General features: G+C 33.1%; 1 protein-coding gene across 1 annotated transcript in view; it reads left to right on the forward strand.

Annotated features, from left to right (window-relative positions):
* LOC117171110 (extensin-like) overlaps nt 1-25,812 on the forward strand; it is a 95,695-nt gene that overhangs the window by 66,383 nt on the left and 3,500 nt on the right. Inside the window, exons 12-14 of the mRNA XM_033358164.1 lie at nt 11,669-11,772; nt 14,250-14,294; nt 24,545-24,757. Of these exons, the coding sequence (XP_033214055.1) occupies nt 11,669-11,772; nt 14,250-14,294; nt 24,545-24,757 (362 nt within the window). The remainder of the gene's footprint in view (nt 1-11,668; nt 11,773-14,249; nt 14,295-24,544; nt 24,758-25,812) is intronic.

Consider the following 25,812-nt stretch of genomic DNA (forward strand, 5'->3'; position numbering starts at 1 on the left):
GTTAACTAAAAAGTTAAAAAAAATTTTTTTTTTTTTATTTCATAGGGTCCTTGAGGCTTGCATTCCATTTCGATCCACGTCTTACAATTAGAAAGGCCCCTCAGTGACATATCCTATCGGGAATTATATTTCTACTGAAACTTTTTTCCAGTCGTGTTGCCAAATAGAATAATCATAGCATTGTGATTTTTGCGGTCGCAATGCTGCACAAAGTGGAAAAAGTCGATTTTTTCTATCTCTAAAAATGGTAGTCCTAAGTCGGCACCCCCCCCCCCCCCCCCCCCCCCCCCCGGGTCCTGAGTCGGCACATCTTTTTTTTTTTTCGTTCTAATGCAAGAAAAAGGATAGCTTATGTAAGTTTTTGGGGAAAATTGACAAATTTAAGCCATTCAAAATATAAAAAAACATGTAAAATAATTTAAATGAGAAATACAACCAAACTAAAAAAAAACAACAAGGAACGAGTGTCATAGAATTGACACACAGCAAAATAAAATAACACATAAATAACAACAGAAGCAACACAAAAAGAAGGTGCCGACTCAGGACCATACACGAAACAAATCCGAATGAAAAAATTGACTTTATCAGACGAAAGCACACAAAACACAGAAACCAATTAGACTTTTCAAAATATTTATATAGTTGTAGCTGCTTCGCAAGAATGGATGGAAACGGAATTCCATTTTCACGAAAAATTTGTTCACGCTGTTAAGCGAAAACTAAAGTGACAATTGTCAACGTAAATTATATCCATGTATGCCAACCTGTCATACGACAAAATGGGTAAGCCGACATGCACGCCAACTCGAAGAAACGCGAGGATGTTGGCTTAACCCACAGTGCCGACCTAGGACCACTCCCCTAATAATTGTTACTTTTCTATTATTGTTAATGTACGTGATAATTTAAAATTAGGTAGTACATGTTTCGTGTAGTTTTTGATTTATTTACCAATTTTCCTGAATTCCACGGATCGACGGCTAGATGGTAAGGGAGCGTCCATTAATTACGTAAGGTGCTGGGAGGACTCCTTACGTATGTTTTCTTTCTCTAATTACTTTTTTTAAATATTCTAATTAGCACTTGTTTTGGGTGTTGAAATTACTTTTTATTATACTACTATAGACATTATATAGTTATTTATTTTTTATTATACAATATTTTATTTTACATATATTGAATAAATATAGAGACAAGGAATTAAATCATTCTTGATATCTGGTGTACAGCTTGAATAAAATCAGGGTGGCTGCTAGACCGGGAAATTGCCGGGAATTTTGTGTGGCCGGGGAAAACCGAGAAATGGCAGTGAATTTATTTTTTGACCGGGAATTTTACAAATTTGTAGACAAAAAATTCTCTCCAAGTTTGATTTCAACTGGTTTTTAAATAATCAGTTGAATTTTTATCTTTTTCAATTATGATATCGTTCAGTTTACAGCGCGTAATTCGAAAATCGTTCTCTTAACAATTTTCCACTTTGGATTTTAATTTTTCAGCGTACATTTTTCATTTAAATATTTTTTAAATACAATTTGAAGACTTGAAAAATTAAACATTAGTGGCGTTTGAAGTCGACAAGTTTGGATAAAAAAGCTTTTTGTAGTTGATCAAAAATGAATATAAATTATAATGATTTTTGAAATTGAACTATAAATTAAGGATTGACAAATGAATAATAATTGATTTTATAAGAGGATTCGGAATCAGTTCAAAATTTAAGAATTTCCAGATTTTAACGTTAAAAATTAAATTTTTTTCAATTGGAATTTTGAAATTCTTAGTGAAGTTAAACAAATATAAAAGCCCGATTAAGACTTTATAAACTTTTTTCAATTTTGAAATAACTTTAAAAACATATACTAATAATTAAAGGCTTTTATCAAATTAAAAATATTGTTTTAGCCTAAAATTTTAAATTTGTGATTAACAAAAATAACCATTTATGATTATTTAGACATATTTGATTGTTCATGTAAAATCGGTTATTATAAATCAAATATTCAGAACATAAGACAAAAACTGAACATTGAATTTTACAATTTTAATTGTTATATTTGAGCAACTATAATTTACAAGTTAAATGGTTGAATTTTGTTGTTGAATAAATATTGAACATTTGTAATTCCTAAAAAAATCAATGAAGTTGAAGAGATACATAAAAGTTCTGCAAAAATTCAAAATTAATTAGAAATTTGTAATAATTTTCAATAATTTAAGCGAAGTGTCTACGTATATCTAATTTAAAACAAAATATTGATTTTTGCAGATTTCGAACAAAAAATTTCGAAGCTTTTTAAAAATTATGAAAGGCTTCAAAAGAATAAAATACATTTTCTTAAGATGCCTACAAAATTTAAAATGACTTTTTATTTAGAAGAAATAATTTTAAGAGAATATTCAAAAAGATTTAAAAAGATTTCTAACATTGTGAAAAATATTTACCATTTTACAGGATTCAAAAAATGTTCGGGAAGAATTCGAATTATTATAAAAGACATTTAAAAGTTCTGAACGTTTTCAAAAATAATTGAAAATTTAAATAAATGTAAACCAACATGTAGAAGTTTCAAAATTTGGAAATAAAATTTTAAGCTTTGTAAGGATTTTTAAACTATTTAAAGTGAAAATAATTTATTTTTAAATTTCGAAAGTGTTCAGTTTATAACAAAAATCTAATCCTATAATTTTTAATAGTTCTATCTTAAAATTGATTAAAATGATTTGTAGCTCAGTTTGAATTAATTTAAATGCAAAATTTTTTAGCTTTATAGTTCAAATTTGTTTATTTCATTGAACATGAAAAAGGTTTGAAATATAAATATTATTATAAATATTAAGTATTATAAATAATGTAAATATTTGATAAATCCTTTAAATATTCTTGAATCTTGTGATCATTCTTTTAAATCTTTTGAGTTCCATAGATATAGTAGATAATCTCTTAAAATACCTTTAAAATGATTATCTGTCTGAAAATACACTCAAACTATTAAAAATCCCATTAAAAGCCCTTAAAATCCGTGCAAATTCTATGAAATCCCCTAAACCCCTTTAAATTTCATCAATTCATTGAATTTAAAATCCTTTAAAATTTTTGGCAATCCTATGAAATGTCTTAAAATCTCACTAAATTTGCGAAATCCCATTTAGGTCCTTTATTATCCTAAAAAATTTATGAAAATACTTCGGTATCACATGCAATCCTTTATAAGCTTTGGAAATTACATGAGTTATTTGAAATATCTTAAAATATCTTAAATATTTACGAACTGTGAAAGTATTTTAAATCTCTTGAAATCTTCAAAATCTCATAAAAATCTTTGGGAGCTCCTTAAAATGAGAGAAAAACATTTCAAATTCTTGAAATCTTTGTTATTCTGTAACAATCTCATGAAATCTCTTAAATAACAATCCTTGGAAATCCCGTGAAATCCTCAAAAACCCTTTATATCTCCTAAAATCCATTAAATTTAAAATCTCAAAATCTTTAGCAATCTCATAAAAAATATCTTAAAATCCCCTCAAAATTAAATTAAAAATCCCCTACTATCCTAGAAAATTCCCAAAACCCTTTAAAAACTGTAAAAAAATGTTAAATCACTTGTAATCTTCAAAATCCTTTAAAGTCAAATCACTTGTAATCTTCAAAATCCTTTAAAGTCCATGAAAATACAGTGAATTCTTCAAAAGTCCTTTGTATATCGCCTAAAATTCATTAAATTAAAAAAAAACTTTTTAAATATTTTAAATGGCTTTGAAATGTTCGAATTCCTATAAAAATCCGTGTAAATCCCGGAAAATCCTCCGAAACGCTTTATATCTTCTAAAATCCATTAAATTTAAAATCTTTTGAAACCTTTGGCAATCTTGTTAAATCTCTTAAAACTCTTCAAAATCTTTTACACTCATATTTATATCTGTATATCTCCTTTATATCTCCTAAAATCCATTTAATTTAAAATGTTTAAAAATCTTATGAAATTTTAGAATTCTTCAAATGAAATCTCTTAACATCTATTAAACTTAAAATGTTTAGAAATCTTAAGGAATTTCTAAATTCTTTAAATCATTGAAATCCCATAAAAATCTCCAATTATCTTTGAAAAATCATGAAAATACTTCTGTATCATATGAATTGAAAGCCTTTGAAATGACACGTCTATTTTTAAATCTCTTAAAATATCTTAAAAATATTTTTAAACTATGGTAATCTTTGAAATCGGTTGAAATAATTAAACTCTTGTAGTTCATTACATTTATAAACTTTTAAAATCTCACAAATCTTCGAAATCCCCTTTTATCCTAAAAAATTCGTGAAAATATTTTGAAATCCTCTTGTTTATTTTAAAATCTTGTTAAATCTCCTAAAACTGTCGAAAAACTGTTGCAATTGTTGAAATAGTACAAATTCCTTCATATGTCTTACAATCCATCAGATTTAAAATGTTTTAAAATCTTAGAAAATTTTTAAAAATCCCACAAAAATGCTCTTAGTTTTCTTCAATATTCGTAAAAATACTTAGTTATAACATAAAATACTTGGAAATCCCGTAACTTATTTCAAAATCTTTTAATACTCTTTAAAAATATTTAAAAACTATGGAAATCTTTGAAATCAGTTGAAATCATCAAAATCCCTTTATATCTCCTAAAATCGATTAAATTACAAATCTTGAAATTTACAGATCTACGAAATTCCCTATTATCCTTCAAAATACTTTGTTATAACATGAAATCTTTTGAAATTCCTTAAATTATTTTTAAATATATCGCAATATATTGAAATCCAGTAAAAATTTTGGAAATCTGATTAAACGCATTGAGGTTTCCTAAAATCTCGTAAAATCCTTTGAAAAAATGAGATTCTCCCTCATTGTGCGAGGTAATTGCTTCAAGCACTTGAAATCTCTTAAAATCACTTGAGTATGTCCCCGAAATATCCCAGGGGTATCACATAAAGATATTCAGAATATCTATTAGATTCTGGGATATTCAAATTTCCCAAGTAGGATATACAGGCTGTCACAAAAGTCCCGGGACGTCTGAATATTTCCTCAGGTAAGGTACTTTTCAGGTAGGTCTGATCATTATTGAAGTAGCTTTCAATGAGGCATTCGATGATGACGTTTATTTTGATCTTGACGATGACCTTCAAGCTTTTTCAAAGTCAAATTTAAAAAACGGGAATCTCCTTTTTTAAATCGGCAATCGATAGAACGGGAAATTTTACGTTCAAATATGTACCCAGGTAATAGGTATATTGTAACCTTGAAGGTAACTCTAAGGTCATTTAAACTTAAACAAGGTCTGCATACCTCTAGATCATAGTGAAATTGGACCTATGAGCTAAGTACATATTTGAACGTAAAATTTACAATACTATCGATTGCCTATGTAAAAAAGGGGGTTTCCGATAAAAAAATTGACCTTGAAAGTCGTCGTCAAGGTCATATTTAAGGGCGCTAGTGAATACGCTTGGTTAAAATTAGTAACTTTGTTCGTTACGAAACAGATTTAAAAAGCTTCTATTCCTAGTGGCATGCATGCCTTGTTTACATTTAAATGACATTGGAGTGACTTTCAAACATACAATGTACCTATGTCTCGGGTACACGTTTAAACGTAAAACTTACAGCTCTGTCGATTGCCGTTGTGAAAAGGGGGGTTTTCGCTGGAAGAAATTAACCTTAGAATGACCATGAAAGTTGTTAAGGTCATGTTTAACATTTAATCTGAATATGCCTTCTTAAAATCAGTAACTTTGCTCGTTACGAACAAAAATTGAAAAGCTTTCATTCCCGAAGGTATGCAGACCTTGTTTAAGTTTAGATGACCTTTAGAGTGACCTTCAAGGGCACAAAATACCTATGATCTGGGTACATATTTGAACATAAAATTTCTCGCTCTATTGACTGCCTATGTAAAAAAGGGGGTTCCCGATGGGAAAAAATCTGACTTTGAAATGACCTTGAATGTCTTCGCCAAGGTCATGCTTTACATCACTACTGAATACGCCTTATTTAAATAAGTATCTTTTCTGGTTACGAAGAAAATTGAAAAGCTTCTATTCCCAGAGGTATGTAGACCTTGTTTCAGTTTAAATGACCTTAGAGTTACTTTCAAGGATACAATGTACCTATGACCTGGGTACATATTTGAACGTAAAATTTCTTGCTCTATTGACTTCCTATGTAAAAAGGGGGTTTCCGAGGGAACAAATGACCTTTGAATGACCTTCAAAGTGTTCGTCAAGGTCATGCTTAAGTTTACTACTGAATACGCCTTGTAAAAATCAATGACTTTGCTCCTTAAGAAACAAATTTGATAAGCTTCTATTGCCAGAGGTATGCAGACTGTCGGGGGGGGGGGGGGGGGGGGGGGGGGGGGGGGGGGGGGGGGGGGGGGGAGTTTGCACTTACAAAACATTGATTTTTTTTGTTTGTCTTTTCTCATTGCTAAACATTTCAAGAATATACTGCCAAAATTTTAAGTCGATCTGAGCAAAACTCTCGAAGTTATTGTCTAGTTAGTCTCCTGTCCTCTAGCACTACAGCACTGACGTTCTGTCCGTTTTCGGACACTCTCTGTCACCGGCTTGTTTTTAGAAATTTCTAAATGAAAAAATTACAAAATATTGCTAAAAGTATACTTAATAATATACAAAAAGTTTAAATGCATTTGCTGAATACATACTCTTAAAAACATTCGCAAAAAGAGTTTTTTTACATTGAAACCTTTAACCCCCCCCCCCTTAAGTTTAAATGACCTTAGAGTAACTTTTAAGCATACAATGTACCTATGACTTGGGTACACATTTAAGCGTAAGATTTACAGCTCTATCGATTACTAATGTGAAAAGGGGGGGTTGGAAAAAATTTACCTTAGCATGACCTTGAAAGTTTGTCAAGGTCATGTTTAAAGTCTCAACTGAATATTCCTTGTTAAAATCAGTAACTTTTCTTGTTACGAACACAAATTGAAAAGCTTCTATTCCCGAAGGTACGCAGACCTTGTTTAAATTCAGATGGCCTTTAGAGTGGCCTACAAGGTTACAAAATACCTATGATCTGGGTACATATTTGAACATAAAATTTCTTGCTTTATTGACTGCCTATGTAAAAAAGGGAATTTCCGATGAAAAAAGTTGACCTTGACATGACCTTCAAATTCGTCGTCAAGGTTATGTTTAACATCACTACTGGATACGCCTTGCTCAAATAACTTTCTCTTCTGGTTAAGAAAAAAATTGAAAAGCTTCTATTCCCAGAGGTATGCAGACCTTGTTTCAGTTTAAATGACCTTAGATTTACTTTCAAGGATACAATGTACCTATGACCTGGGTGTATATTTGAACGTAAAATTTCTTGCTCTATTAACTGTCTATGTAAAAAAGGGGTTTTCATTTTTTTTTCTCAATTTGACCTTGAAAAAACCTTGAAGATAAAAATAAAGGTCGCCGTTGAATTCTTCGTTGAAAGTTACTTCAAGCGTGACCTTGGCCTCCCTGAAAAATATCTTGCTTGAGGAAATATTCAGGCATCCCGGGACTTTTGTCGCACTCTGTGTAAACAAAAATTAATATCCTACTTGGGGCATTTGAATATTCTAGAAATGTCTCATAGATACCTGAGATATTTTGGGGATATCTAAATTTTCATATAATACACATAGTAGTGATGGGTCCGTAAAATCTAAAAAAGCAAAAACTAGTATTATTACTAAGGTTCGCAAAAAGTCACAAACAGTCATAAATTTCTTACAAATTCTTAAAGAAAGGGGAGGGGGGATTCTAAAATATTAAAGATCATCCTTACTTAATTACTGGACGTTCCCTAACGCGTGACTGGAATTTTTCTGTAACAGTCTGTAAATATGTTTAGTTGTATTATTACATCGCTAATTAACAAGAGTATATAATATGTTTCTTGTATCCATAAAATTGTAGCTACGGTGAAGAGTGAGGGAGACTATACGAGGGATGGAAGATTTTTTAATAAGATGTAAACATTGTCGACTTGATAGAGTTAATCAAAAGAATGCAATTGTGTATATTTTTTAAGATTTTTTTGTAATAAACTAACGTTCAAGGCAAAAGGAAATGTGAATCGAGAAAGAACTTCAACCATAATAGCAGTCGGAGTGACAATTTTTTTTACAGTTATATTTAAAGAGGAACATTCTACGGCAGTGCCAGATTTAAAATTCTTCTAAGTTATACGTTTTTTCGAGGATTATTTTTGTTTTTGATCCGACATTTTAGCAGAGGCATGTTAAAAAGCGTAAACAAGGGCATGCCGAAAATTCCTCTTGATCGTGATTTTTTTTCACATTTCGTTGCCCGAAAGTTATAATACGCCACAAGTTTATCGTTAAAAAATAATGATCGATCAAAAATATATTAGCACAAAATTAAGATATTATTATGAATGTATTTTAGCTAATCTGAAAAATTGGGTTTGACTGAATAGAGAATTTTCATTTTAATTAATCTTTAACTTAAAAATGTCATTTTTTCAAATTTAACTGTAGATATTTTTAACAGGGACCAAAACAGAAAATTGCATTTGCAAAAATGTTGAAAAAAGATCCAAAACATATTTTTAACCACATCGTTACAGTTCTAAAACATATGATTATCAATCATATTGTTATTTTTTCTTTTTTAATTTCATGCAGTTCCAAAACACATAAAAATCAACCACAGTGTTCCTTGTTTGTGAATCGCATACAGTTCTATAACACAAGGTGATTAATCACATTCGCATTTGTTTCTGAAGTTTATGCAGCTCTAAAATAGGAGACGAGCATTCATTTGTGTATTTCATACAGTTATGAAACATAAGACGATCAATTACATTATTCCTTGATTATGAATTTCAGACAAATCTAAATTAGAAAGTTGTCAAAGACATTGTCATTTGTTTCTCAAATTCATGCAGTTCTAAAACATAAGACGATCAATGAAATCGATACTTGTTTATCAAATCATGCAGTGCTAGAACATAAGGCGATTAATCAGATTGACATTCATTTTTAAAGTTCATGCATTTCTAATATATAAGATCAGTCACATTGTTCCTTGCTTATGAATTGCATATAGTTCTGAAACACAAGGGAATTGATCTTATTGACATTTGTTTTTGAAATTCATGCAGTTTTAAAACGTAAGACAATCATTCGTTTCTGAATTTTGTGCAGTTATCGAACGTGTGACGATCAATCACATTGTTCCTTGGTTATGAATTTTATACAAATCTAACTCATAAGGCATTCAATCACCTCGTCACTTGTTTCTAAAATTCACGATGTTCTAAAACATAGGACGATAAATCACATCGATACTTGTTTATGAATTTCATACAGTTATGAAACATAAGGCAATCAATCACATTGTTATTATTTATAAACTTCATACAATTCTAAAACATAAGATGATTAATCATATTGTTACTTAATTATATATTTCATACAATTTTACAACATAAGACGAACAATCACATCATTTTTTTCTGAATTTTATCCATTTCTAAAACATAATTCCTATTTATGAATTTCATACAGTTCTAAAAAATAAGGAGATTAATTACATTTTTATTCATTCCTGATGTTCATGCATTTCTAAATTATAAGACGATGATTCGTTTCTGAATCTCATACAGTGACGCAGCATAAAACGATCAATTACTTTGTTACTTGGTTATGAATTGCATAAAAATCTAAATTTTTAGGTGATTAATCACATTTTCATACAATTCTAAAACATAAGACGATCAATCACATTATTACTTGATTATGAATTTCATCAAGTTCGAAAACATAAGACTACCACTCACATTGTCATTCATTTTTAATTGCATACAATTCTAAAAAATATGATTCACAGTCACATTGCTATTTATTTCTAAGATCCATACAGTTGTCAAAAATAAGACAATCGGTCACATTGTTCATTGGCTATGAATTCTGTAGAAATCTAAATTATTAGGCGATCGATCACATTCCTGTTTGTTTCTTAAATTCCTAAAGTTCTAAAACATAAGACAATCACATTGTTACTTGTTTATGAATTTCATAAAGTTGGAAAACATAAGAGTATCACTCACATTGTCATTCGTTTCTGAATTTCATAAAGTTCTGAAACTTAAGGCGATTAATCACTGCCATTTTTGTCTGAAATTCATGCATTTCTAAAGCATAAGACGATGATTCATTTCTGAATCTCATACAGTTATAAAACATAAGACGATCTATCACATTGTCTCTTGGTTATGAATTCCATAGGAATCTAAATGATTAGGCGATCAATCACATTGTCACTTGTTTCTAAAATTCATGCAGTTTGAAAACATAAGCCGATCAATCACTTTGTTACTTGTTTATGAATTTCATAGAAATCTAAATTATGAGACGATCAATATCATTACTATTTATTTTTAAAATTCACACAGTTCTGATACATAAGACGATCGTTTATGGTGTAACTTATTTATGAATTTCATAAAGTTTGGAAACATTAGACGAGGGCTCACATTTTCATTCGTTTCTGAATTTCATAAAGTTCTAAAACAGCATACGATCACTCAGATTGTCATTTGTTTCTAAAAAGCATGCACTTTTAAAACGTAAGACAGTCAGATTCTTACTTGTTTATGAATTTCATGCAGTTCTAAAACATAAGACTATTAATCACAATCTCGTTTGTTTCTGAATTTCATGCAGTTCTAAAACATAAGACGAACCATCACACTCTTTCTTGTTTATGAATTACAAACAGCTCTAAAGCTTAAGGCGATTAATCACTTTATCATTTATTTCTGAAAGATACGCAGTTCTAAAACAGAAGACGATCATTGGTTTCGGAATTTCATTCATTAATGAAACATAAGATGATCAATCTCATTGTTACTTGGTCATGATATCCATAGAAATCTAAGTTATGAGGCGATCAGTCACATTGCTATGTGTTTCTAAAATTCATACAATTTTAAAACATTAGTCGATCAATCAAATTGTTACTTGTTTATGAATTTCATAAGGTTCTCTTTCTGTATTTAATTCATAAAGAAGTAGCAATGTGACTGATCGCCTTATGTTTCACAAGTGTATAAAATTCTTTACCAAAATTCTTAAACAATTTTTCATTGAAATTTTTAATTGCAAATATTTATTAAATTTGACCTGATAGCAACAAGCGGAAGCCAGATTCCTGTTGAGCATTGAAAAATATTTGGGAAATGATGTCATATTCAGCGTGGACATAGGTCATTTTTGATGATCAGTGTTATTGCCCTTCGATTAATGTTCCGAGTAATATTCAAGCAATATTTGTTGTTAAACAGGCTTTTAAAAGTTGTTTTTGAAAATTGGCATGCCTTAATATAATTCTAACTTTCAATTGACGTCGTCATTTTAATTAATACTTTCAATAGTTGATAGAATAAATAGGAAAAATTCTATTTAGGAACAAAGTTTAATACTCACTGATGCTAAAGCTAATAATGGTTGAATATGTTCAAAAGTGAACATTGCGTATTATAACTTTCGGGCGACGACTTGTCCATTTCAGAAAGTTCGAAGGAAGGGCGGAAATGAGGGACAATGAGAAAGAATTAGGATCTGACTCGATTGATTATTAACAATTGTGACTCAACTGTTTAAGCAGAGAAGGAGATCGGCAGCACCATATCTTACACACTCCGTCGTCAGCGGGGTTGGGTCCATCTTCTGGCGAAAGAATCAAGCCACTTATGCCAGCTACATATCCAGGTCTGTAGTTTATGGTATTTTGGTAGGGAAAGTGCTGGACACCTTCTGGAAAGGATTTAACGCCGTTTTCCCCTTAATCGCGAGACATCGCGTTCGGTATCCATGAAACGATCGGCGTTGTCTCTAGCACGAAGTCCACCAAATCGTCTTTTTTTTCCTTTCGCGCTCGAACCGAACTTCAGTTGACGACTACTCGACCTGCGCTTTTTCGTCGAGTTTTCGTATTTAAACCTTTTCAGTCTAAGGGACGGTACATAAAGTACTTTGCCAATTTGAGGGAGAGGGGTTACGACAAAAAATCAGGTTGTAACGGGGGTTGGAGGCAGTGGAAGTAGAGTTGCGACATTAGATAAGATTTTCCTTAAAATAATAAATAATAAAATAAATTTTTGTGTAAAAAAAATCTACTCTCGTAGCTCCACTGGGAATCGAACAACAGAACTTCCGATTGCCGGTCGAGTTATGTCCCATTAAGCTATTCGAGAGATCGAAAGAAGAATCTTTTTTCATAAATACATGCGCTATCTCAAGCCAGTTTTCAACAGTGATTGATGGTAACTATCTCTGATGGTAATACAGATTCCTTTAAAGAATCCAACAAGAAAATTTCACTTCTTTTGTTTGAAAAGTCTACGGTTACAAATTTTAGAATTTGGTCAAAAATTTGATTATTTCGTTGAAAATGCAACTCTTTTGTTAAAGACATCTTTTTGGTGACAAATTTAGCTACTAGATTAAAAGTTGAACTACTTTATTAAAAATCCATTTTTTTAAGATTCACGTCTTTGCTTAAAATCTAAATATTCCACTATTAGAAAATTAATCTTTTTAGTTGAAAAAATAACCCTACGAGTTGAATGTTGAGATCTTTTGTTAAAAATTAATTTTTTTGAGGCTTAGAATGAATTTTTTTGAGCTAAAAATGTAACTATTCTATTTTTGGTGGCAAATTGGTATTTTTAATTGAAAATTCGTCTTTCCTGGTCGAAAACTTCTTCTGAAAATTTCACTACTCTGTTTTTGGTTTGTAATTTATCCTTTATAAGTTGAAAGTTCGACTATTTAGTTGAAAATTAGCGTATTTTGTTAAAAATTCGTCTTTTTAATTAAAAAATTAATTTTGTTCGTCGAAAATTCATCTTTCTGGTTGTGTGTTCAACTATTGGGTTATTAATTGGTATTTTTGGTTCTATTTTAACCCATTGAAAATAAATTTCTTAAACTTTAAATTTTGATGATTCAATTTTTGGTTAAAGAAATATTTTTTTAATGAAAATGTCAACTATGAGATTTAAGATTCATCTTTCTTGGTTAAAAAATCATCTCTTTGTTTCAATTCAACTATTTAAAAATTAGTTTTTTAAATAAAAAAATTGACGTTTCCATTTTTGCTTAAAAAATGTTTTGTTTGTTTTTGAAAATTCAACATTTCGGATTGAAAATTCAACTATCTCCTAAAAAATTTGTCGCTTTGGCTAGAAAATTCAACTGTTTCTGATTGAAAACTTAACTATTTGGTTGAAAATTCTACTGTTTTGTTAATGATTCGTTCTTTTACATTAAAGATTCATCTTTCTTAGATAAAAAAGAAACTGTTGGTTGAGGATTCAACTGTTTTTAAAAAATTCGTCTTTTTGGCTTGAACATTTAACTTTTAGGTTAAAGGTTCATCTGTTTTGCTGAAAATTCGACTCTTTTGTTCAAAAATTTAACCATTTGGTTGTTAATGCGACTGTTTGTTTCACAGTTTGTTGTTGTTGATCATTAACCTATTTGGTTTGAAAATTCTAAAGCGATTATCTGAAAGAATTTATTTCCCTATTTTCCTGAAAAATCACCCTGCTTTGTGGGAATTTCGTGAAACTTTACTTTTCTGGGCGGGGGGGGGGGGGGGGGGGGGGGGGGTGTTTGGGTTAAAATACCCCAAAATTGGTAACGTATTTTATGAGCAGTCCCTAATTGCGCTTTCACTTTAGTGTTGCTTCTTTAGCTTTTTGTAGCCCTTTACAGAATTTTCCGTCACTGATGGTTTTCTCTTTTGAGAATGAGTGGTTTTTATAGAATTTCAGATGGCAACTAACGAGGAATGATAGTCTTTTTTTCTTTGTTTTGCAACTTGACAACAGGAATCACACCGATCATGGAATAGAGATTTTTCTTCCGATATATTAATTGTTTTATAATATTAGTGACTTGCAGTTTTGATGGAACATGCTGTTTTATATCCTAGCGAAAATTTTGCTTACTCTTTTAGAGGGAGGTGAGATGGGAATTGTAGGATTTGACTGAAGGGATTTTTCACGTCGCTGAATTCCAAGTTGATTGACTGAATAATTTTTTCCAGTTTCAAGACATTCAAGAGCTGGGAGTCTGGAATTCTTGACTGAAGCATGATTTTGAATGAAATTTACTAGTTGAAAAATAAAAACTTAAATTCTAACTTGTTCAAATGTTACTGATACGTATATTTGCAATAGGTGACAAACGCAATGGAGACCAGTCAAACGGAGTTCCCAACTCAGGTATGTTCTCAATATTGTAGCTTTTTCTGTTTTGTTAGTTTTAAATTAGAATTTGTAGGGACGGCTGAAAATTCCGAATAATAAAATTTCAAAATTGGAAAATTTCCAAATAATAAAATGACCGAATTGGAAAATCATCGAATAATAACATTTCCTGATAATACAATTCCCGGATAATAAAATATTCGAATTATAAAGTTCCCGAGTTGAAGAATTTCCGATTCATAAAATTCCCAAATAATAAAATTTCCGAATAATAAAATTCCCGAGTAATAAAATTCCCAAATTATAAAGTTTCTAAATTGGAAAATTCCTGAACAGTTTATAATATTACCGATTTGGAAAATTTCCGAAAAAAAATTTCCAAATACAGTCAAACCTGGATTTAATGTCAATTTTGGGACTAAGCGTGACATTAAATGCAGAGTCGTGGAACAATTTTGTCTCTCCTGGTTTTTCTCTTTCTTGTTTCTCTGTTTTGTGACGTTTTAGTGAGCACCGCACATCCTTTCGCAGCGCCTCTTACCCATCCCCACCGCGCGGCGTTAATTCTCGGAAACATTAAATCAAGGAACACTAAATCCAGGTTTTATTGTAACAAAATTCTAGTATTAAAAATTCCCGAATAATAAAATTCCCAAATTATAAAGTTCCCGAATAGGAAAATTTCTGAATAATGAAATTCCCGAAAATTTTGTAATATCCCCAAATAGGAAAAGAGCCGAATAATAGAATTTATTAAATTTAATTCATTGGATCATTATCTTCTTTCTACCCACACTCCACTGCACCAGAGAGAGGAGAAATTAGCCTAGGTCGGGAGAGATTTTACTCCGTGCAAATAAAGCGTGACCTTTTTGTCCATGGCTATGTAAAGTAATAGCTTCAAAATTTGTAATATTTCATCGAGTGATAATATTGTGTCATGGTGTTACTAATTGGATTGGAAATTAGAGAGGTTAAAATACGCGAGGTAGGTGAAGTACAATGCAGATGGCGTTGTCTGTCAAAAGGAATGGCACGAGTTATGATTTAAAACTTACAAAAGAACAGGAATGTGTAACCGAGCGGAACGAAAAATGGCAAATAGAGCTCCTATTTGTACATGATTATACAAAAAGATTAAATAACTAACTTATTCCCTGGCGGACCGAAGGAACCGTAAGGAGCCTCTAAAAAGTACCCTTCAAGACCCCACTGAGTCCCCCTTCAGTTCCTTCTTTAAAAACTCAAAAAAACCAGCAAGAATAACTTTAAAATTTTTGAAATTCGGATTAAAAGTTGAAATTTCCATTAGAAACTCCCGGAGTAATCGCAATAATTTTTTTTTTGCAGCGTTAAAAATGAAAAAAAATGTCATTAACTTCTGCTGAAGGTGACTTCGAGAGCATCCATAATAGCTTAAGTAGTATGTTGCGCACGAAGTTTAAAAATAAAATTCTCTCTCACTTGCATCGTAAAGTTGTTGCCTGAGGTTTCCACTGCGTGGTGCTTGCATCCAGACAAAATTCTTAAATTTACCGACGGAACGCTTATTAACTGCTACTAAAAGAAGATGCACTTGAAGCCGCCTTCGGCCCACGCAAATGACAGGTATTTTATATTTTATAGTTTTTAACGCTGCAAGAAAAAGTATTGCGACTACTCTGTGCGTTTCTAATGCAAATTCTAACGTAGAATATGAATTTCAACAATTTAAAAGTTTATCTTGCTGTTTTTTGTTGTGTTTTTTTTTTTGAGTTTTTAAAGAAGGAACCGAAGAGGGACTCAGTGGGGTCTTTAAGGGTACTTTGTAGAAGCTCCTTTTGATTCCTCCGTTCCGCCAGGGTTGTTTTTAATGATTTGTACGATAGGAAGAAAAGATTTGTTTGTAGGATCGTAGAGGAAAGTTCAATACTGAACGGTGGTATAAAACCCATTTTTAGTAAGAGATGATTCGAGTTGCTTTCTGCAATCTGAGTAACCAAGACAGGCCAATAACACTTGATTGCTATCCTCGTCAGGAAGAGCGAACAAATTCCACCCTCCCCCCAACAGCGATAAAATTTTTTCTAGCTAAACTAGCAGCTAGGTTCAGTGATTGGCCCGTAGCCGTGAAATAATTACTATTGATTTCCTATCGAGTTTAGGTTTCTGAAACCATGGCTTTTTTAATTTCGATCAATCAAAAAGTTTTTAAAGTAATATTTACCAATTCCTGAGGATTTCGAGGCCTTACAACTGGGGAAACCCATCCTAAATGAGCATAAAGACGAGCGATCACAGACAGAACAGATCGCTTAGTCACTGCGGACTTTTCAAATGGCTTAATTTGATACCGATAAGTGTCTTGTGTAGGGACCCAAACAATTCCAAGTACCTTCAACGACTCATCTTCTCTAAGAGATTTGTCAATTGCCAGCCCATGGTCAGTACGATCAATATCCTCAATCAATGAAACTGAATTTCTTGCCCATTGCTAACGAATTTTGAGAATCTCTTCTTTCGAATCAACTCTGAAAAGACTGTCATCAATATAGATTTTTCTGGAAAGCACCGTTGAGGACAACGGAAATGCAGCACCTTCATCCTTCACTAGTTGCTTAATAACTCGCAATGCAAAGTACGGAGCTGACGAAGTAACGTAAGTAACGGTGTTCAATCGAAAAGCTACTTGGTCTGAACCAGGATGTGAACACCACAAAACTGTGATAATCCCGATCCGACTCTCGAACCAAAATCTTCCGATACATCTGAGCGATGTCAGCGATGTCAGATGTTCATAATCAATCAGAAAAGCGTTATACTTATTGCTTAAAAAGTTCAGGCGAACGAACAAATTTCTTCGATAAAGCTGATTCAGCTGATTTGAGCGAATTCCAAATGTCAAGTGAGGGACCCGATTTGAACGGAAGTCGCACCACGTAGCGACCAGGTTCCAATCGGGAATGTGAATTCAAAAAATGTGCTTCACATTCTATCTCCGACTGAGTATGACGCGACGCGTGAGGAAGTTCCTCAATTTTCCAAAAACGCTTAATCGTTTTGTTTAAATCAATCACCGAGAGAAAATGATTCGCAATTGCTTCTGTGCGAGCTATAGCGTTAGACCGACAATCGATTGTTTTCCCGGAGATAATCCAACAAAAAGCCGTGTTCTGCGCTACAGGATAATTTCGACGTCCTTTTCTTAGATCGTTGCATAAAATTAAACCATAAAGGTCAGCACCGATGTTAATATGAATCCGCCCAGGTTTATGTATATTATCATCTGCCAAATCTAAACCTTGCAAATGTAGTTTACGCAGAACATCTAAAGAAACTATTGGCAAGTAATCTGTCAAATGTCTCGTGACCAATGCATTTGTCGAGAAAACTGGTCCTTGACCCGAACGAGATCGAGTCTTGATAGGCACCATACAGCGCGATTCGCCAGCCGAGACGTTTCCCAGACCGATAAGTTCAACATCTTCTAAACGCGTAATGCGAATTTTCAAAGCATTAACTAATTCATTGGTTACTAAAGTTCACGTGGATCCTTGATCAAGCAAAGCGCGAACTTTAACAGAACGTCCTGACTCAGGCGTTATAATCACTTGAACGGTTGCAAGAAGAACGCGTTGAGGTTCAACAAGCGCGGGGCCGCATATAACAGTTCCGGAATTTGGGTAGGACCTGTTTTGATGCTCCGAGGCATCCGGAGTTTCATTCCTCTTTTTTCAAATTTCGATTCCGGGTTTTTATCACTTCGACCTGAATGCAACAATGTGTGATGCTTGGATCTACATTGCGAACATGAAAACAAACTCGGACATGTATTTACAGAATGTCCATTATTTAGAAATTAAAACACAATCGTTTGGTTTTTACAAATTGCAAACGTTGCAACGCAGTTTTCTTTTTGAATTCGAAACACGTAAATAATCTATGTGCTAAATTACAGAGAGGGCAACTATTTGTACTCGATACATGAGATTTTGCTGTTTCCTCTTTTCGTTTACTTTCATCATTTCACTGTATAGCTCCTAAATCTTTTAACACGAGACTAAAGGAAATCTAACAAAGTTGAAAAATGCGTATACTCAGTTGTATTCCCTAATTGTAATTACCACACTAATCTAGTATTGGAATCAAGCTTTTGCGAAATATGATAGTGATTGCGCGAGGATTGTCGAATCTTTCTTTCAGCAGATCCCACACCGAAACAAAGTAGTTTTTCGTTAATGGAACATTTTTTAGCAAGGACGCGGCCTCGCCATCCAGAGAAGACTTCAAAAAATGAAACTTTTGCAAATCATCAATTGAATTATTTTTAATCACCAAAGAATAAAAAATAATCCATAAAAGTTTCCCAATCTGTCAGCATACCGGAAAACTTTGGAATGTTCAGCGCAGGTAACGATGTAGATAGGCGATGCCGAATTTGAGCTACAGGTGAAGGCGTTGACGCACCGGTCATTGATACATCCAAATTCTGTTCCTTCAACACTGGAATTCAGTTTCAAATTTTCTATTTGTGTCTCCGTGATGACACATAATTCCCAAATATGAGAGATGATTCGAAGCCTATTCTGTAACGCGGCCAGGGTGCGTTAAGCACTACTGACTCGTGTTGCAGATTAAAAATTGCGTTCCAATGTCTCAAATGAGATGAGTGCCCAAAATGGCTTCCAAATCCAAAAACAAAGGATAGAAGATGAGACGCCGCCAAATGACGCATTTTTACAACTCACAGTAGATCACAACCTGTCCCAATAGATCCTGGCAGGAATCTCCAAAATGTTTAAGAATCAAAAGGCACTATTCTGGTAAAACCACCACAAAATATTTAAACGTTCATATCAAACAGGATTGCCCAAATAAAACTTATACTGTTATCGAATGTAAGCTTTATTCTATCCCTATATTTACAGAGCTTCTACAAATAGTGCGTCGGAGCACTCTTTCTCATCGCACCAGTGGTTTCTAGCCGAGAGAGAAACGATACACTAAACGTTTCTCGAGAGAATAATGCGCAGAGGTGCGACTAGTTCGAAGTCAAAGAACTCTATCCATTCATCCATCTATCCGTCCGTAAATAACGATATCGATGCGAGCTATATCGATAATCGAACGGTCCGGGTAAATCGATTTTCTTCTTTACCAACTATTTCAAAAAATAACAATTCTACAAATAATCAAAATTCAAAATAAATCTAAACGAATCCTTAACAGTGGTTAATGTCTGATATTTTTGGAAATCAATAAAGTTCTTGTAATTAGAGGAGGCTATATAATGCTTCAATTTGGCTTATCTTATGCGAGAAATTTTATCGCATTCATCGTCCGACTTGGGGAGGGGGGGGGGGCTCGGATAGCATTTTTGTTCTGTCCTGGATGACGAAACAGTCGATTCTCCACTGTTAATAACAAATAGATCCATGGCAGATAATACATCAAAAATTGAATTCCCTAATGGACAGGAGTATTCACAGCCCAACATGGGTGATGTACATTGAAGTCTCCTCCACCAAAATAGAAGAAAATTTTGAAGTCGAATCAAAGAAAGTCCGCCAATTAATTGACCTAGTAGAAGCACAGAAATTTCTATAAACATTTGCAACGAGTAATTGTCCCAGATCAGTTTAAATGATCACTTATAATATATCAAGGGTGTCATCCATACCATAAATTGTATCTATTTTTTTAAATGGAATATCATTTCTAATAACTATCAAAAGGTCTGTGAGAAAGGTATAGAATTAATATTCAGAGGGAAGGTGGAGAGGGAATTGAAATTGTTCAACATGGCTGGGAAAGGAGCATTTTAGTTATACATTTGTGTCAGAAAAGAAATCATCTGAGTAAGACTTTCAGCAAATTGTTGAGGAAGAGATGAATTAAAAAGAAGAGAAGAGGTAGCACCATGCGGCTTAAAATTTATCTGTGGAGGAAGTATATCAGCTACCCCAGTATTATTAGAACAATTCGGCGTTTTTTTAAAGGACTCGAGGCAACTTTTTGGTTTCTTTGATTGGAGTTTTGGTGCTAAAATAAAGGTGGTCCATGTTGTTTATCCTTGTATTGAACCCGTGATTTTGATTTTGAGAAAGATGTGACGGATGCAAAAGGTTGATACAGGCTTGAAGTGGGAATACCTGTAGCAATCCAAGTCAACGTTTCCAAGGCTACGAAAGATTGAATAGCTAAAGTTGGGAGCCTGAGAGGGAACAGAAATAGATGTTGGAGGTCCCTTCATCAGCGATTTTATATCGAAGGTAGAATTACTTGTTTGCGCGTGTTTCTTCTCTTGATGGAAAAGGCGTGTAGCATCATTGATAGGGATATTTTTAAAGGCTGCGATTTTTCTGATTGAAATTTGGTCTATATAAACTGGAGATTTCTGTTCAGAAGCTAGGTGTGGGCCTTTGCAATTGAGGCAGATCTGAGGCTTTCTTCGGGGACACTCAACTCCAGTGTCATGGGGAGCTCCACTACGAGAACGACAGGGAGGTTTTTTCATTGTTTAGCAAACGTGAACGAATCTACAGCATGGATAACAGATTCTTGGTTCAGAGATGTAGGGATGTCAATGAAATCCGGGACCTCCTGATTTTCAAATATGATCTGCATCTTTTTTTCTAGACGAATTCTCCCTTGTCATTTCTAACAACAAATCGACGAGCACTAATAATTGGGCATCTAATTATATCGTCATTATATATTTCCAAAGGAATATCGCGCACGATACTCTCACGAGCAACCCGATAGATAAGGATTAATGCAGCGAGATTAGACTTGGAAAAAAAGGGCAAAAAAGTAAATAAATTGGATTGTTGCATCAATTGTAGATAAAAAAATTTTTAATTACTGCAAACAATTCTTAACTAACTAAGTCTGCGATGTTGAAACGTGATATCATGAAAAACGCTGAACCAATCAGAATAATGGTATGCAGTCGCTCCATTGACTAACGAAGTATCCAGCTGAGAGCTGGAGCAAAAGTTGATGGCCATTGTTACGTCCAAACTCTGCAATTGTTGAATTGTTGAAACCATTAGCCGCGAAATATAGGTCAGGTTTGAAAATAAGTGATTTAATCAATACAGCCATTTATTATTTCTGATAAAAACGATTGATTTATTATAAATCTTCGATATTTATATGTCCATGAATGACATATTTAAAGTAAAAAAAAGTGTTTAAAATGATACCGAAATCAATATCATTTTGATTAGCAACAAAAATGATACCGAATTCAAGAGCATTTTGATCGTCCGGAGTGAATGATCGACTTTTGAGATCATAATGATCTGATTCGGAATCATGTATAAAGTCAAACCAAGATGGTTGACATTCTTACAATACTTTAGCTCATATGCAAGGTTCTTATGGTTTCTGATTGTGCAGTGTACTTGAAAAGTTAGAAAAATAACGAAATCTAATATTAGATCAGATCATAATGATCTGATTCGGAATCATGTATAAAGTCAAACCAAGATGGCTGACATTCTTACAATACTTTAGCTCATATGCAAGCTTCTTATGGTTTCTGATTGTGCAGTGTACTTGAAAAGTTAGAAAAATAACTAAATCTAAGATTAGAAAATATTGCCTGTTGAGTGTAGTTGCCACTTGTGTGCGGTTAGATACCATTTTTAGGTTATGTCGTTATGACACTGGCGCCAAGAATTGGCGGACATTTTGTTTAGTCTGATAAATGAACTAAAAAATGAGATCCAATTGATCCGAATGGAAAATCATTATGATCTCGAGAGTCAAATGATCGCTGGACCAAAATGCTCTGCAACAAAATTGACCTTTTTTTACTGTTTTCTCTTATTTGATCTCTAGAATAAACGATCATGATCGTGTATTAGTGTTCATTGTAGACACGGCAAATTTGAAAAGGCTGGTATTGAGAATCGGAAAATACTTCCATAAGGTCGAACAATTCGGAGTCAAGACTTGACATTGTCCATCTTATTTGTTTCTAAACAAATAGTAATTGTTTGTAACTAAAAAACAATTCTTTTATTATTTTTCTTCCTAACACACACACAAGTAAGTTTAGCACTTTACATCGAAGCACATCCGAACACTAGTCACGTAGTGCGCGAACGCAAAATCGAGAAGTCTCAATGCCTTTCAATTTATCTAAATTCTTTCAAGTCCGTATAATCCAAAAATACTAGAAATCCTAAGAGTCTCAGGTTCAAGGTTTTTTAAAGAGCGCGCCGAGATTATAAGTATTCGCCAATTAACCACTAATCAGGTTGAAACTTGTAACCATAACTGAGTTTTCTGAGCTTTGCATCTATATTTATAATCTCATTTTGGGCGGCATTTATCCCTGGTTTTAGCTTTCAACAAATCAAAATGCTGATGTCACTCACTTTTAGGGTCGAATAACCAATCATAAATGTGATCACTTTGCTCCTCCTACTGATTTCGGCAATTAAAGTGAGTAACAATTCAAGGATAATGTTTCCAAAGTCCAAGTTTTATCACCGTAAAATGTCAATCTCTTTGAGTGACAGTTTCCTGTTTGTAAGTCCAAAGCTCCTCTTTTTATGACATCTGACTGGCGACATAACCCATTAACGATGCTAAAAATAGACCAAGATCTCAAGTTCCTAACCTCAAAATCTACTTTGGACAGTGAACTGAGCAACATCTTTAATGAAAGTTTTAATGTAGTTCAAATCTGATAGAATACAAACATAAAGATTTCCTAAGGCGCAATAAACTTATAGTTTTCGTAGAATTCGTGTACAATGATAATTCCCCAATATTTTTGATTCTATATCTTCATAATTACTGCCAATTTAAAGCCATTTGAATCTTCCCGCCAGAGAATTTACTAGTTCGGAAAGTATTTGGTAAAAGGGTCTTAGCGCCCTGGACTCTTAGTTCATAAAACGGCGTATGCAGTTACAGCATTCACATGGAATGGTAGAGTTTACCGCTCCTTAGGAGGCGCTAGCGAACTTACACAAGTGTCTGCGGAATTGCAACTCAAATTAAGCAGAGTAAAGCTTTAAAAGAAAATTATTAAAAAAGAGTGGACAAAATGTGAAGCGTTGATTATAGCCTAATGAAAAGTTGAACTGCAAAGTCGGAAAAGTATTATTGAAAAGAAAAAAGAAAGGTTTGTTAGAGAGTTAGATTTTGAGCAACAGTAAACAATCTACCTTACCTGCTGTTGGTCAAAACTCACCTTTCTACCAAATTTTTCGTTTCTTTAATGATACTTTCCAAATGTGCAGTTCATCTTTTTATTAAACCACAGTCCACGTTTCATATTTTGTTTCACTCATTTTCTATACTTTCCTTTTTAAAACTCAGTTTGCTTACTTTGTGTTCGTATTACGCGGCCGCTTATGTAAATTCTGTGACGCCTCCTGAGGTACGTTCCAGGCGACCACCCGGGTGAATTGGTGGGTGAAGTAACAAAGTGGGCGGAGTTTACTAGGGTGAAGTGGAAGGGGAACAGTAGAGTGAACGGTTTCGAGTGTGCGTGGGGTGTATGTTTGGCACGTAATGTTTGGAGAAATATAATTGAGGTTACGTATACGAAAGTTCAAAAAATACAAGAACATGATAAGAAGATTTTAATTACTGGTGCAGTAACGAGGCCATTGTTATTACAAACAGTGATATGTTCAGTAATAGTGGAAAGTGATTAAGATACTAGACTTTAGATGATGAAGATACTAAACTTTAGTCTGCTACTAAACTTGCGCTTCCCGCTACTTCTGCCCGCCAATTTCACTGGATGAAATAGTCACTGGGTGAAATACTCACCCGTAGAGTGACCCCCACTCTTTACCCAAGTTATCACTGCACGGTTCGCCCGATTGAAGCCCAACACTCACCTAGCGTCGTGGAACGGCTCCAAGTGCACCCGGGTGATCCCCTGGAACGCACCTCTGACGAGCGGTAAACTCTCCTATTGCGCCATTCAAACTGTTCGTTACTTCTGCCGCTTGCCCAATCAGAATGCCTCATCTTCTCGTCAAAATATTAAAAAGTATTAAGCATAAAAAAAAATATAAACCTGTTTAAAACAAACCTTTCTCAAGTAATTAAAATCAGTTTGTAGTGGCCCTTTAACTTAACAGGAAAAAATATATTCGAAAATATGCATCAACCCCATTAATTATTGGCAGCATTGTAAGTTGAGAAAAGTCTCGGTCATTTGCATTTTGTTATTTATGCACATTGCACAGCTGTTTATTTTATTATGTAAGCGAGAGATGATAAATTGATAACAATTTTTTCTCGAGAAGGTCTAGAAAGTGCATCAAGCGGAGATCCTGAAGGTGCAACAGGTCCTGGACAACCTGCTCTTCCCCTTCCACCACATCATGGGCCTTGGCCAGCCAATTATACAAGGGTACCTTGGGGCCGACCACCACCAGGCCCTAGGGAAGAACACCATCTGCCTTACCGGGCACCACCCCCCATCAACCTACCTCCTCCGAGGCTCAGAATGATTCGAGGTATTTTTTATTTATGCAGAAAATATATGAGCTTAAAGTTAAACTATATTCTTAAAACCTAAAAAAAAATGTATTTCTTCTTTAAAAATTTAAATTTTTGGATCGGGAATTTTTGAATTTCATTAAAAATTCGTCTTTTTACATACTCATCATTTATGATTAAGAAAGTATTAGAATTGTGGGAAATTTGACACCACAGTTTTTCAACGGATCTCCACGTTTCGAGACCTCCTGAATCCGAAAATCAAGTTTTTACGATTGCGTCTCATACTTTTAGCAACAAAATTAAATTTCAGTAAAGTAGTTACATTTTCAAGCAAAGTGACGAATTTTCAAATAAAATTGTAAACATTTTACTGGAATACTTGAATTTTAAACCAGAAAGATGAATACATATTTAACTGAAATGTTGAATCTTTAGTTAGAATAGTTGAATTTTTAACCAAAGAGATCATTTTTCAACCAAGAATATTAATTGCTACAATCGAATTTTTAGACAAAAAATGAATGTTCAACCAGAGGTAAATTTTTAACTAAAATTATGGAAAATTCAACTCGAATAATAGTTACATTTTCAGTTAAAAAAAATAATAATTTTTAACCAAAAATATCAAAATAAAAAATAAGTTTACAATCGAACAGCTCATTTCTCTACCAAAGAAATGAATTTTTAATTAAAACTATCAAACTTGAACCAAAAAAATTAATTTTTACCAATAAAGTTTAACTTTTAACCAAATAATTTTATTTCGAAAGTAAAAGATATATTTTTACGAATATAATGAATATTTAAACAACAAGATTAACTTGCAAAGACAAAGATAATTTTGTACCAAAATAATATCGATTTTTAATCAAATATTTGGTAAAAAATTCAAATATGGGGTTTAAAACTAATATTTTTCGTTTAAATATACAAACTTTTGAGATTAAAAATTTTTTTTTTTGAAATATTACTAGGCAGTCTGATAAGTCCCTGAAAAATGAAACACGGAGAAGTTTTTTTGGCCAAAGTCGGTTTTATTTTTCAACATACTCTCCTTTTAGGTCGATAC

Source organism: Belonocnema kinseyi, chromosome 1 (assembly GCF_010883055.1).
Source record: "Belonocnema kinseyi isolate 2016_QV_RU_SX_M_011 chromosome 1, B_treatae_v1, whole genome shotgun sequence".
NCBI lineage: Eukaryota > Metazoa > Arthropoda > Insecta > Hymenoptera > Cynipidae > Belonocnema > Belonocnema kinseyi.